At 36.3% G+C, this 14,780-nt stretch overlaps 1 protein-coding gene across 8 annotated transcripts in view; it reads left to right on the plus strand.

The window, feature by feature from the left end:
• Positions 1–14,780, plus strand: part of LOC131427508 (AP-1 complex subunit gamma-1-like) — a 123,075-nt gene that overhangs the window by 2,707 nt on the left and 105,588 nt on the right. For 4 of the 8 annotated variants that reach the window (XM_058590756.1, XM_058590754.1, XM_058590757.1 and 1 more), the window contains one exon: positions 8,836–9,322. In XM_058590756.1, the coding sequence (XP_058446739.1) occupies positions 9,267–9,322 (56 nt within the window). In that variant the 5' untranslated portion in view covers positions 8,836–9,266. Of the gene's footprint in view, positions 1–8,740; positions 9,323–14,780 lie in introns of all 8 variants that reach the window. The other 4 variants (XM_058590753.1, XM_058590752.1, XM_058590758.1 and 1 more) reach the window with 4 other exon arrangements.

Genomic DNA, 14,780 nt, shown 5'->3' on the forward strand with positions numbered 1-14,780 from the left:
TGGTTGAATCAACACAGAATTATTATTGTCAAAATTTCTTGTATTTTTTTTATCCCTTAATGGGCTTTATGGTTTACAAGGCTCCACACTAGGGTGGGATAAGGTTGTATGGGAAAAAGATGAAAAGGTTTATTTTCTCGCTCCACCAAACTTTTCGTTTTCCTTTTGGGTCCCATAAGCACCATGCAAAATTTTAGCTCGATCGGAAAAAACTATATTTTCGCGCCCGATGTTTAAAGTTTGTATGGGAAATTTCAAGATTGTAAAGCAATTTGGATGAATCATTTCGATTTTTCTATTACGTGCGTTGTAACTTGAAGCGGTATTTTAAAATTTCGTGATAGCAGTTTGCGAAGTAATTTTCTTAACTGTTCTCTCAACTCGAATATAAATTGAGTAAAGTTTATAATCATTATTATTTTTATTGTTATTGTAGGCCTGGTAATAATGCTAGTGGCAATTGCGCCATGTTTAACAACACAATCATTTCAGGCTCGTTTACCATCGAGACAATGAGAGCAGTTTGCTTTAAGGAGCAAGACTCTTTGCGAGCGTATGAGTAATGCCAACAATGTGTGCGTAAAAACAAATTCCGGCGGTTCTTTTCCTGATTTTACTCAATAAATCTTCCATATGGTTGAAAAATAAACCAAACGGTTCATACTGCTTAAAATTGCAATTCAAGAAAAGCGAAAATCTTAGTCTAAAACTCTTCCATTTTCCTTAAAACTGCTCGAGAAAAATTATTTCAGTTTCAGCTTACTTCCACTGACACATTTGTTTATCTACAAACACATTCCTATATGGATTTCCTCTTGCAGAAATTATTGCGATATAAAGATTTACGTACCTTCTATAAGTAAACCCGCAAAAAAGAAACCTTTATTTTAACACGCGAAAGGCAATGGGTATGGAATGTTGTCGTAAAACTATTTATTTTTCCGGCAAACTGCTTTTGTAACAGAAAATATTTAGTTTTGTTTATTTTGTGTAGCGCAATCTAATACGAATGCGTTAAAGCAGTGTTGCTAACTTTTTTTTATTAGGGAATTAAAATCTACATTCATAAAATGTAAGCAATTTTCCATTAAACGTTGGTGAAAAATTTATCAAAACTGATATTTCATCCAAGATGTCAGGCTTACCATTCATTTGAGAATAAATTATTGTTAAAAAAGATTCTTTGAAACTCAATCGTGCAATCCACTTTGAAAAACTCGGTGCACTGCATATATGAATACACAGATCTATGGCATACGTACCAAATAAAATGTACGTAATACACAAATTACCAACTCAAGTTAACTTGGTTTACTCTTGGTCCTTAATCCTAAACAATGGCACATTCCTTAATATATCTAGCACCACTGCTGCTAGTGAAAGTAATATGATGTGACTTCCTTTTAATGTGCTATAACGGTTAATTCGAGTTGTTTGTTTTACCTCGGCTTTAACCTTTTGGTCGTTCACCGAGGGGAATACTTACTCAGTAGAGAATGAAGATTATTTTTAAGTGACAAACCATGCTCCAAACTTCACTGTAAAAAAACAAAAAAGTCATGTAAATTATGTTTTTGTTTGCATAAAATAGTACCGTTTATATCTTCTTAACTTTAACAGATAGAGAGTTTTTTACCATCGGCAAAGTTATTGGATTTGAGTTTATCTAAAATATTGTAGAAGATTCTAAAACCCTATTTTGTCAAATTAAAAAGTTAGACATTTTTGTGTCTTTACAGTGAGTTTTTGGAACCTGGCTTGTCACTTTGAAAAAATCCTCATAATAAGCTGAGAAACTTTTGCGAAGACATTAAATAAACCGTTATAGAATAGTAAAAGAAAGCAAAATCATCACTAGCAACAGTGGTGCTAGATGTATTAAGGAATAAGCCACTGTTCGGACCTTGTGCCGGCTTTCTTTTAATAACTTTTTCTACAAACGACGGATTGTTTTGCGGTCTTCTAAAATTTTCTTCTTCGTTAAATTTCATGCACTGATTTTTAGAGTTCATAGGTTGATCTTCAGCCGTTTTACCTTTTTTTATATATATAAAAAATAGGTATAGAATTCGCTCAAACTTTCGAAAATTTTTCCGAGGCCCGGAGGGCCGAATGACATATACCAATCGATTCAGCTCGACGAACTGAGCAAATGTCTGTGTGTGTGTGTATGTGTGTGTGTCTGTATGTGTGTTGTCAACTAAGAGGTCGAGATCTCAGAGATGGCTGGACCGATTTTGATCAAACTAGTCGCAAATGAAAGGTCTCCCCGTCACCCAAAACGCTATTGAATGGTTTTGAGATCGGATGTTTACTTTTTGAGTTATACGAAGTTTTATGTCAAAATTTTTAGTTTTTTGACAGTATCTGTCACAATTGACCTTGAAAACAGAATATGTTTTCAGACTTAGATTCTGCACGGCAATACCTATCCAACAAGCCATAGATTGTTAAAATCCGTCCATTTTTAAAGGAGATATCGAAATTTTTGTGTAAACGATTTTTCCCCCTATTCCAGCAGTAGGAGTTTTGAGCGCTGTATGACGAAGAAATGCTTGGGAGCAACGGAAAACAAGTTTTTTTATACTGTTACATACAATTGTTTCTAAATACCAAAAAGACTGTGTACAGCATCTTTTTTCATGGAATTCAGCCTCGGACCGATTTTAGCACGGCTCGTTTTTGGCAACATAATCGTTCGAATATGACATATATAAACCAGATGATGGCAGATTTTTTTTATAATTATATTGTTTTAAGCTACTTACAGCAATAAATGCTGGAAGAACATAACACCCATATACCATTCGAATCAGTTCGTCGAGATCAGCAAATGCGTGTGTGACAAATAATTTCACTCAATTTTTTTCGGAGACGACTCAACCGTTTTCTACAAACTCAGATTCATACGAAAAGTCGTATGCTCCCAAACAAAGTTCCTGAATTATGTTTGGTTCCGATCTCTGGTTCCGGAACTACAGAAATTTATCTGACTTCGGCCATACCGATTTTAGAATACCGGTTCCAGAATAAATCGTTTCTCAAAGCTCAATCGTTTTCTCAAAAAAAACCCAATTAAATTTCAGAAACAAAAATTCAAATTAAAATAAACTTATATACAAAAATTAATTAATTTTATCCAATTGTGACTTCCGGTTCTCGAATTACATGATGATGAATTTTTAGAATTCAAACCGATATAGACGATGACAATCCCGAAAAGCTTCAAAGTTGGACTCAAAACTGTTGTAATTTATTCGTCATATGGCCATACGAATCGGTTTGGGTTATGCTGGTTCCTGAATACCGGCTCTGGAAGTACCTTAAATTACCGTAAACTCTAAAGTGGAACTTACATATCATGGCATGTTTAATCGATTATCACACTTCTAGATTAAAATTCGATCCGATTTGCAGTTTCGACATTACAGAGTAATGAGTGATTAAAATCTCAAATTGTCGCTTAAATCTACGGTCATTAAAATAATGTCATGAAATACCGAAGAATATTCATGCAAAAAACACATGCGGATTGATAAAAAAAAGGTATCATCTCACCTAGCGATTAAGATCGTTTTTTTTTGTAAAATATGAATTTCTCCATACTAAATCCCATACAAACTTAAAACCTCGGGCTCGAAAATATAGTTGATGTGATGTCAAATTTAAAATTTAATGTCTAAAAAAGGTCAACAAATTAAGTTAAATGGTAAAACTTTTAAATTACTTGTTTACCAGCATTGCAAATTGCTTCTATTCTGGTAAGAACCGCGACACACTCAGGCATTATTGTGTGTGTTTATTTGTGTTGGTGATTTGTGTATTACGTACATTTTATTTAGTACGTGTGTCATAGATGTATGTATTTTTATGTGCAGTGCAACCAGTTCATCAAATTGGCCTGAACGATTGAGTTTAAAACAATCTTTTCTTAGCAATAACGTGTCATTGCTGAAACACGTCCTTAAATGCTTGAAAAAGGGGTCGAAAACGGACCTTCAGAATAACCTTTGTGAAAAATAGTTCTGGCGGCCATATGCCCGAAATTATATTCAATTGTTAAATACCAAGAATTTATCTGCCAAATAAAAAAAAAATTGGCCATTTCATAATTTGGCATGTGTTTTGATTTATATTTCAAATCAGCAAGCGTTCTTTCATGAAAAATGTTACGAAAAAAAGTGTTTCAATCCACCTAGTGGTGGAATGATACCTGTCTAAAATCGCTAATATTTTCATAAATATTTCTAAGGGAAGTGCATCTGGGCACAAATTACCAGACAATTTTTTATTTGCTGACGATTTCGAGTCACATTTAGAAGAAATTTTCCTTTTTTTTTTTGCATCGTCGCTCCAAATCAGAAGTTCTCAAACTATTTTGGAAATGTGACCCGTCTTCGAATATGGTTTGATATCAAATCAATTTAAAAATTCGTTTTCTAGTTTCCAATGTGAATACGACCCATTTTAATATGGAGAACCGTTCAAAAATCCGCACTGTGAAAGAATGGATCAAAAATTTTTATGCTTCAATACATTTCTATTAAAAAACTGATTCTAATTTTGCTTATATTAAAACAGAAACAATTCCCTTATTTTCCCTTATGAATGTAAATGTGTAGTGTAGTGAATATTGAAACAGAGCCTTTTCACGAGACTGGGAAGCATCGCTATGATTGGCCATTCAATGCAAAAGCGAAACTGTGGAAGCACGCGAATCTATGAATATAAGCGAAATTATTTCTATAGCTTCAGTCTCACATGAAACATTTTACAGGAAGGTTGCTGTTAGACATCAAGAGGATGCTCAAGAATTCTAAAATTACATCGACAAAGACAGAAACAATCAGAGCAGATTAGAAAAGTTAGTGTTAGGAGACCAATCATTTCGAAATCATCTCTAGATAATTAAAGTAATTATCGTATGTACCGCTTCAGACATAAAAGACTATATAGGAAAGCAGGGCCAAGACCGAAGCGGATACAATACGAAATTCTCCTATGTCTCACTAACGAAGACATTGAAAACACAGAAGCAGTTGGTAGGTTGACGAAATACCGATACGATACAGACGCACGACCCAATGATTGACTGGTTACATTTCCTGCTCAAGTGACAAATTCTCTGGCGAATTTACAATATGAGATACTCGTATCTTTCGTTGCAAGTTGGTTACCGCAAAGGATATTGTCGCTTAGGTTACATGCTGGAAGGTTTCCTCCTTCGTTGCTAGTGTTCATTTGGGCACCATAACCAAATGATGAAATGCCCATTTTTTTTTATTTGGCAGATAAATTCTTGGTATTTAACAATTAATTATAATTTCGGGCATATGGCCGCCAGAACTATTTTTCACAAAGGTTATTCTGAAGGTCCGGTTTCGACCCCTTTTTAAAGCATTTAAGGACGTGTTTCAGCAATGACACGTTATTGCTAAAAAAAAGATTGTTTTAAACTGAATCGTTCAGGCCAATTTGATAAACTGGTAGCACTGCACATATAAATACATATATCTATGCCACACGTACTAAATAAAATGTACGTAATACACAAATAAACACACACAATAATGCCTGAGTGTGTCGCGGTTCTTACCAGAATAGAAGCAATTTGCAATGATTGTAAACAAGTTATTCAAAAGTTTTACCATTTAACTTAATTTGATGACCTTTTTTAGACATCAAATTTGAAATTTGACATCACATCAACATTTGACGACCCTTTTTTTAATTTAATTGCTAGTTCCTGTCAAATCAACAGCTGATAATACATTCAATATAATCATGCGAATACGACGACGCATCACAAAAACCAAGCGTCCAGCGAGCAACAAGCTAGCTGCTCCGTTAGCGGCAGGCTGCCGACTTATGTTAAAAATGTTAGGGGAAAGCGTCCCTGCTGGCCAAAACGCCCCCTACCTTTTTCAAGTATTTGAGACTTTCTGCTATGCTAGTTTGACAGCTGTCGTTTGCAGGAAAATATGAAAAAAAAAATTCACTCAACGGACATTATGCCCACCATCGATTCAACAGTATGCTTCGAGTTAAAATATTGTTTTAAAGATTTATAACGGTTATTAAAACAAAATGTAGCGTTGGGAGGATAAAAAATGTTGGTTTCCAACTGTAATTAATTGATTATGCAATTGATTTCGGATGCAAAGAATATCTTCTTTATCTGCATTTCTTCTATACCGACATTTCAAGCGGCATATTGCATCATTGTTACCATACCACTGATTTGTTGTGAGGCATATTATACGGTTACTGGAGCATTATATCCACGGCAAGCGAAAAAACTGAGAATGCGGTCGTTTTGGAAAATTCAAATTTTGTATCAATCAATTCTCATCACTTCTACCGAAATCATTCAAAATTATGTTCCTCAGGCGTATTGCAAAGAAATACCTACATTCTCAAAGAAAATATATCAGTACATTTAGAAATATCTCTATGTTTTCTTACTGGGACATATTATAACACTTCACCCTACATGGCATATCCCAAGTAACATTTTTAATAATATTAAATACTTGTAGCTGTCTTCAATGCTACATAATAAATCTTGCAATGAAACTTTAAACTCCACGAAAACCTACTGAAAACCTCTATAGGAGCATGTTCCTGCAAAGTGGACCATTCTTCATAAGGTTTATAAATCAAAATGAAGAATCAGCATAAACCTGCTTTAAAACTCCAAATTCAAGAAAATTTTGAAACCAGCTTTACGATTAACATTAAATTTCTTTGGATGAAATGAATTCCGCTATGAATAAATTGTCGTTTTGATGATATTTTTCTTGACTATGTGTGTCATGTCTACTTTGAATGCAATCAGTAAGAATATATTATATTTTAATTATGAATTTGAGACCTTTTCCGAACGAAAAAACTTTATGCGCTTTTATTTTTATCGTGAATGTAAGGATAAAAATAAGAATTATAACTAATCGCCTTGAAATAAATGCGGTTTTTGCGAAAGTCTCCATGATTTATGAAAATTATTTTTTGTGATTCATCGTCATTTTTGTATAAAACTATTCTGTGGCGATTCTTGTGCATACGATCTGAAAATGAATCATGAAAGTCCAACATATTTCCTCGTATTTGCATTTCGAAGTTTATTTGATGTCAATAAATGCTACGGTATAGAACATCATAATGGCGGCCATGAAATTCCTTTTAATGAAAATTACACTTAACCTAAGAAGCAATAAATCAAATAGCCTGCAACTAATGTGTCATAAATGTACTTTAGAACCCTCAAATTTACGCTGAGTGAAATTGTCATAGAATGAACACGCACACACACAAAACTAGATTTATAAAAGAATTTAACTGGCAATAAAGTTTTTAAAGAAAATGTTTGAAAGCAATATTAAGAGTGTTTGCATGGTTTTATTCTAGTGCAAATTGTTTTATTTTTATTTTATTTTTAGTGCAGGTAAAGTGTTTTATAGAAGCTTTGAAAACTATGATATTACTGGTTAAAAGAGACACTTATTATAGTTGGCATAAAACAGGTAGTGATTGAAAAATCAATTACAATACTCCTATAAATTATAATCAAAACCATAAGGCATTCGAATTGTTACTTGGGATATTTATAGGTTCCCTTTTGTGTGAACGTTCTTGCGATACAGAAGAGAACGATGCAGACCAACGATCGAAACGATCGGCCGTGCACGAAAAATCAACAAGATGACATCATTTGCTCTTCTGTCAATGGTTAATGAAAACATAGGTCGATTCTAACCAATTTTTCAATAGTATGCTATTGTTTAAGTTGAAGTACGCATACATGTTTAAGTTGAAAGTTTCAGAATCAATTAGTTGTTAAATTATATCAATCCATCCACAAATGATTGAGTTATTAATGTTTAAAAATATGACAGAAAAAGGTTACACGGCTATTTTTGAAACTTTTAATTGACACCCGGCTCCGTATAGTGAAGAGTAACGCATTTTTATTGTCAAAAATGTTGTATTGAGACTATCTGAATCGCAAGAAAAAGGCATTGTACGGCACTAGAGGGATTCTATCACTACCCATGAGAAACAGACCAAGGGAGAAGATAGATGGATGAAAATGCAAAGAAAACGGAAAGGAGAAGGTTATAAGTTCGAGTCCTTCGTCTGAGGTATCCTTTTCGCAAATTTTCACCTTTTTTTTATCTATCTTTTTCCTCGGTCTATTTATCGTTTGTAGTGAAAAAAAAATAGAACGGTATGACAGATGAGAATTTTACTTTCAAATTCATCAGCGATGTTTCCCAATGGAACTGCACATAGAAACTAGTTTATCTGAATCGTTATGCAGAGTTGACAATTCCAATTTAATTAGAACATTTTCTTCTCAGTCAGAAGATTTATTCGCTCATCCGATTATCATTTAAACGAAAGTTGCCAGATAAAGCGGCAGTGGCGCGGCACAGTGAATTTATTCTTCCTTCAAAATTGCGCAGCACAGTTGTTACCCAAAAATTTCCAAAATCAGATGAAGATAACTGCGACGTTTTATTACTGAACTCGTACCCGTGTTAAATTGAAATTCGTTGAACCAGTTTCTAGCCGCTCCGGCGGACATCGAGACCCCTCCCCTCCGGGACTATAATAAGTGCATCATTAACCATAAATTGAAATTGAAACTGACCGAGCTTGACACAAATCCTAACCAAAAAGCTGAATATCCATCAGCAGCACTTGATGGGCAAAAGTAAACATTGACGGCATTTATCAGGTCGTACGAGCGATTTTCCAATTTCTCAGTTCCGCCGAAATCGATTCGTTTCTGTGACCTCCAGCGAAATGCCAGCATCCACACATTTATTCCAGTAATCGATTCTCGCGCTCCGCTAGCCAGGCTCGAGGCTGAATCATGAAGAACAGTCAGTGCAGTGTGCGGTACGCGAGGTAGTGCAAATAGTGAATGCAAGTGTGTTAAAAAGCGGTGACACTAGCAGGACGGAGGTGAGGGAAAAAAGTGAGTGAGAGCAGAAAAAATTAATTAAAAAGTCACCTCCCTGTGACCGACCCAGACGCATAAAAGCCAACCTAACCCGTTCCGCGGAAAGTTCAACGTCGAAACCGAGTCCGTTTCGTCACCGGGACCGGCTGCCTTTGCGCGTCTCACATTTGAACACGGATCTTTCCGGAGCGTGCCGCCATCACACACCTGTTTCGCATCGTTAGTTAAGTGCCGGTGTTGGTGGTGAGGGAGAGGTGGTAGAATCACGTCAGCAGCGTGTAATCTCGGCAGAACCATAATGTATCCCTACTACGAAACGGAATGGAGCATCCTGCCCCCGGAGCACAATCGAAGGTAATGTGTATGAATAATTCCTCTTCAGTTTAGAATTTGACACGGCGCAGCCCGCCCAGAATCGAATTATTTCGAATGTAAAAGCACTTCGAATCGTTTGTTGTGGGTCGTCGTAGTAGGCCACGCTACTTTTGAGCATGTAATTTTCAGTTGACAGTAAACCTGTTGGCGGTGGGTGGGTAGAGGGCGGTCGCGATGTATACGACTTGACAGTTCTCGAGTTCTGAGTTTTCGAAAAGCGAATGTTGTGCTTTGCCTTGTGGCAGTGTCGACGGCGTTTGCTACGTCGGGAAGTTCACCTGAATGGTAAATGTATGTGGTAATGTTAGCACAAGTGTAGCCCAAGATAAGGGGCTGACTGTTATCGAAGCGATAAGAGCTATGCACACACATATGTACGGTAATGGAAGCAGTAGGTGCCATTATGGAAGTAGTGAATCTTGACGACTGCAGGGGTATTCAAGTACAACGATTACGTTCGATCTATGAAAATATTGTGCAGCAAAATCACTACCTCATTTGATTGATTAATACCAGTTTCATAAAGCTAATTCAACTTAGAATGTAATCCATTTTCTCCACTTGTTGAATTAAGCCTACAGTTTCCTGAAACAGGATAGTCCTACAACCAGCCATCCGAGTCAGTCACGAATGTCAATCGATGCGTGTCCCATTCGGAGCCCATGCCCGGAAAATGAACCGACAGAAAAAGTTTCGATGCGTTAACGAAACCGTTAGGGAATTCCCCGGGGGATATCTCGAATGGCAGAGCTACCAGCTACATTCCATCGCAAATCTCACCCAATAAACATCATATTATCTCTTGCGTTTGACTTCTGCTTAAACTGCGTGTCTCGGTATATCAATATCAAAGGGGGCAATTTGTTCTCCGTTCTTTCTTCCGATACCGATGTTACTCCGGGTTTTGGTTAGAGGAGAGGGTGGCGTGACACTGAAGTGTATTTTGATATCATTCCGTACTAACTAACGGCTCCTTTTCCCTCGGAGACAAATACACTTCGCAAACGTTTTGGTGGCTCTTCTCGATAGAACAGTGGGCGGAATGATTGAATCGAATGTCAAAAATGGGCTTCTGTCACGGTGAAATGACTGAATGTCATTTAGAGTGTTTCATTGGACTAGAGTAGATTTATTCAGCCGCCTAAAGGCCCTTGTTACCGTTCTAACCAGCACTTTAACTTTCATTTCACTTACATATTAGTTTATACTACGTATATCGATCATTATAATAAAAACCCTGTTTTAATCCAATAATGTTAAAGTGGTGTGATGGTGTCTTTCTCGTATTGCTCATACTCTCATCAATATTACTACTTCATTTTTCAAAAAATAACATATAAACTATCATAACCTACCAATTAAAATAGTTTTAAATAGCAAAATTTTACCGTTTTGCTCGTACGTAAATGGAGATTCCAATAATCAAAATCAACAGCTAATTGGTATTCAATATACTCAAGTGAACACACAGCACAGTTTATAGGGACCGTGCACGAGGGCGTGGTTTAGTGGCCCGGCGACGACAGCGCACGAGGCGGCGAGTGGAAAAAATAATCCTACCATAGCAAAACTTGTAATCTAAGTTTGAAAATACTTTCTAGCATATTTTCTCTACGTATTTTTGTCCGAAGCCAGGAACTATTCGCGTGCGGTGCGAACGATTGTTCAACATCGACTGGCTACACCGAAACCTCCATTTATGAACTAACCGGGGGTTCGTAAAAAAAGTTTACGTTATTTGGGATTTGGTTCGTAAAATAAGTTTACGTTATTTGGAATTTACATCGTAAAAAAAAGTTTTGTGTCATTAATGTGGAAACCGCGCATCATATGGTTATTTTCGGAACGGATGTGAAGAGTAAGTGCAAGAAAATGATGTTTGGGTTCGTTTCAAAATCCAAGATGGCGGCTTCCGGTTTATTGACTTCTGGTTTGTTGATACTCCTTGAAAACCCTTACAATATGGATATTTTCGGAATGGGATTGATGAGTAGATGTCAGAAAACGATGTTTGAGGTGGTTCTGAAATCCAAGATGGCGACTTCCGGTTTGTTTATATTCCTTGAAAACCCTTACAATATGGATATTTTCGGAACGGGATTGATGAGTAGATGTCAGAAAACGGTATTGGCATACATCGAAATCGATTTCCGACTCCATGGAAACTACTACAATATGGATATTTTTGGAACGGGTTTAAAGAGTAGATTCCGGAAAATGATGTTTGAGGTATTTTGGAAATCCAAGATGGCGACTTCTGGTTGATTGATATTCCTCGAAAATCCATACAATATGGGTATTTTCAGAACGGAATTGATGAGTAGATATCAAAAAATGAAAATTGCTAGTGTTTTTTCTGATGAAAAATTGTTACCGCATCAAGTATCCCTTGCGGTGCAAAATGTGCAATTTCTTTATCAGCCCTTAAATGCGATCAATTTGGATGAAAACACTGTTCTGTTGGCAATCCGTAAAACAAAGGCTAGCACCTCTTTAGGGCCAGATGGTATACCGGCGATTGTTCTGCGAAAATGCTCTGCTAGTTTAGCAGCACCTCTTACGTCTTTGTTCCTCAAATCGCTAAATGCCGGAATATTTCCCGATCTGTGGAAGTCCTCTTTTATGTTTCCAGTTCATAAAAAAGGAAATAAAAAACTAGTTGACAACTACCGTGGGATTGCATATCTCAGCGCCATTCCAAAGCTTTTTGAAAAAATCGTTCTTGAGCCAATTTTTCAACCATTGTAAGCAGTATATTGTACACACTCAGCATGGATTTATGCCAAAACGTTCTACTGCTACAAATCTGCTTTCGCTTACGAATTATGTTACAAATTATATGTCCGTTGGTTATCAAACAGACATCATTTACACGGATCTGTCGGCAGCCTTCGATAAAATAAATCACGCTATCGCCATTGCTAAACTAGACAAACTCGGTTTTGGCTCGAACGTACTTCGCTGGATTAATTCATACCTAAGCGATCGACGTCTTGCCGTAAGAATCGGTGACTGTGTATCTGATGAGTTTTGCGCTTCCTCCGGAATTCCACAAGGCAGTCATCTAGGACCACTGATATTCTTGCTGTACTTTAACGATGTTAATTTTGTCCTGGAAGGTCCGCGGCTTTCATTTGCTGATGATCTAAAAATGTATAACATAATCCGGAAAATAGATGATGCTGTATTCCTGCAACGCCAACTGTTAATTTTTGCTGACTGGTGTGAGATCAATCGAATGATTCTAAATCCCCAGAAATGTTCGATCATAACATTCACACGAACGAAAAATCCAGTTCGATTTGAATACTGCATTGGTGACACTCCAACTGAAAGGACGATATGTGTGAAAGATCTTGGCATCTTCCTCGATGAGCAACTGACGTTTAAGCAACATGTTAGCTACATAGTTGCAAAAGCTTCCCGATGCTTGGGATTTGTAATACGGATAACCAAAAATTTCAATGATATTTACTGCCTGAAAACTGTTTACTGGTTCGCTGGTACGCTCTATTCTTGAATATTGCTCAGTGGTATGGAACCCTTACTAACTCAACGGTGTCAATCGGATCGAATCGATACAACGCAGATTTATTCGCTTTGCACTGCGCCGGAATGGATGGAATTAACGGTGCTATTACAGGAATGCAGCGGTTCTTCAACAGAGTTTCATCAGGATTTGATTTCCATCTGCCACGCCGTGCCATACGATCTAATTTTTTATATATACTAAGAAATAATCATTTGGACTAAATTATGTCTGTTGTTTCAAATAAATAAATAAATAAATAAATAAATGCAAAAATTACCATCGTAGCAGAAACACGCCTGAAGTTATACCCAACAACTTCAATTGCGTTACGTTTGAATTTCATAGAAATCAGACCGAATGGATCATGATCCTAGAAATTTTAATCATGGTGTATTATCATAACATGAAAATATAATATTTTCCCCAAATCATGACTCGTTTTGCTCATTTCAATAATCGGAATTTTGCCCGTGAAGAAAATACCCCAATAAAAAACTTAAATACTTTGTTAAACGAAGTAAGTTTATCTCGAAGTTATTCTTACTTTCGCTAAATTGCAATTATTGCACCACTTGCTATTACTATATTTTCAGAGCAAAATAAATGTCCATCCGTCAAATTTTGAAATGAGCCGCAGTTTTAGATAAATTTAAATATTCGATAAAAAAATAACTGCTCGACTGTCAAATTCTAACGAAAAGTTCAAATAGTTCGCAGGATGGTCCATATTCTTAGAATAAAGGAAGGAAACAAATTGCAATCGTAAAAATGCTAGCAAACTCACGGGTAGCCAGTTCGACGTATATTGAAAATACGAGTCACAAAATTAACAATAAATAATCATTTTATTGAAACGCTGAACTGTTTTGCCTTTCTCATCTAGAAAGTTTATACAAATAACTTGACAATCGACTAGAAAAAATTGGCCAAATGTCATATGCCATTCCACTCAGTTCGACGAGCTGAGCAATGTCTGTGTGTGTGTGTGTGTGTGTGTATTTCTCGAAAATGACGTAATCAATGTTGACCAACTTAGATTCAAATGAAAGGTCTCGTTTTTCTACACGGAATTCCTGAATTTCGGTACCGGAATGATAGGGTAAAGTGTGTTAAAAATTGTGTACCGTCACTTAAAGAGTCGAAACGAAAAAAGTAAAAAGTTTTCAAAATTGGTCTCGAAAGTATTCCAATTGGTAGCCATTATCAGTAAGCAGCCAAAGAAACCTATTCCGGCTATCCTGGTTCCCGGTTTTCGAATAACAACGGCAGATAATAGTCATATACTCAAAAAGGATCTCACTTACTTTTCTCAGAGATTGCAGTCCGGTATTCCTAATCTTAGATTCAAATGAAAGAACTTATGCTCCTATCGAAAATTAAGCATATTTTTCGCATGCAAATAAAATCGTCGTTTAGAGTACGATGTCAAAATCGTATAAAATCTTCAAAATTTGAATAAAAACCAGTAGAGTTTGTAGGTCCTGTTAGTTGATGGCCATACGAACCAACTTCGATTATACCGGTTCCCGGGTTCCAGTGCCCGAAACACCTACAATAGTGGAACTTCCTTCGTTTTCTCATGGATGTCAGAGAACTGTTTCATTCTGTAGGTTAATGCACAAACAATCTCTTTGGTTTATTTTAAGAATCAAAGAGAAATATTTTTAATAATATACCACAGTATTATATATGAGAATATGATTGATATGAGAAAAGCATCATTAGACCACTAGGTGGATTAAACAGGTTTTTGACTATTTCATTCAGCGTAAACATATGGTAATAGTGTAAAGCTATGGTAGGATTGTTTCGCCTATTCGCCACTTATGGCGCTACTTGTTGTCGTGCACGGTCCGTATACAACGATATTGTTGCTTGCTTTCTTGGAGACATCACCTGATAACG

Source organism: Malaya genurostris, chromosome 2, assembly GCF_030247185.1.
Source record: "Malaya genurostris strain Urasoe2022 chromosome 2, Malgen_1.1, whole genome shotgun sequence".
Classification (NCBI taxonomy): Eukaryota; Metazoa; Arthropoda; class Insecta; order Diptera; family Culicidae; genus Malaya; species Malaya genurostris.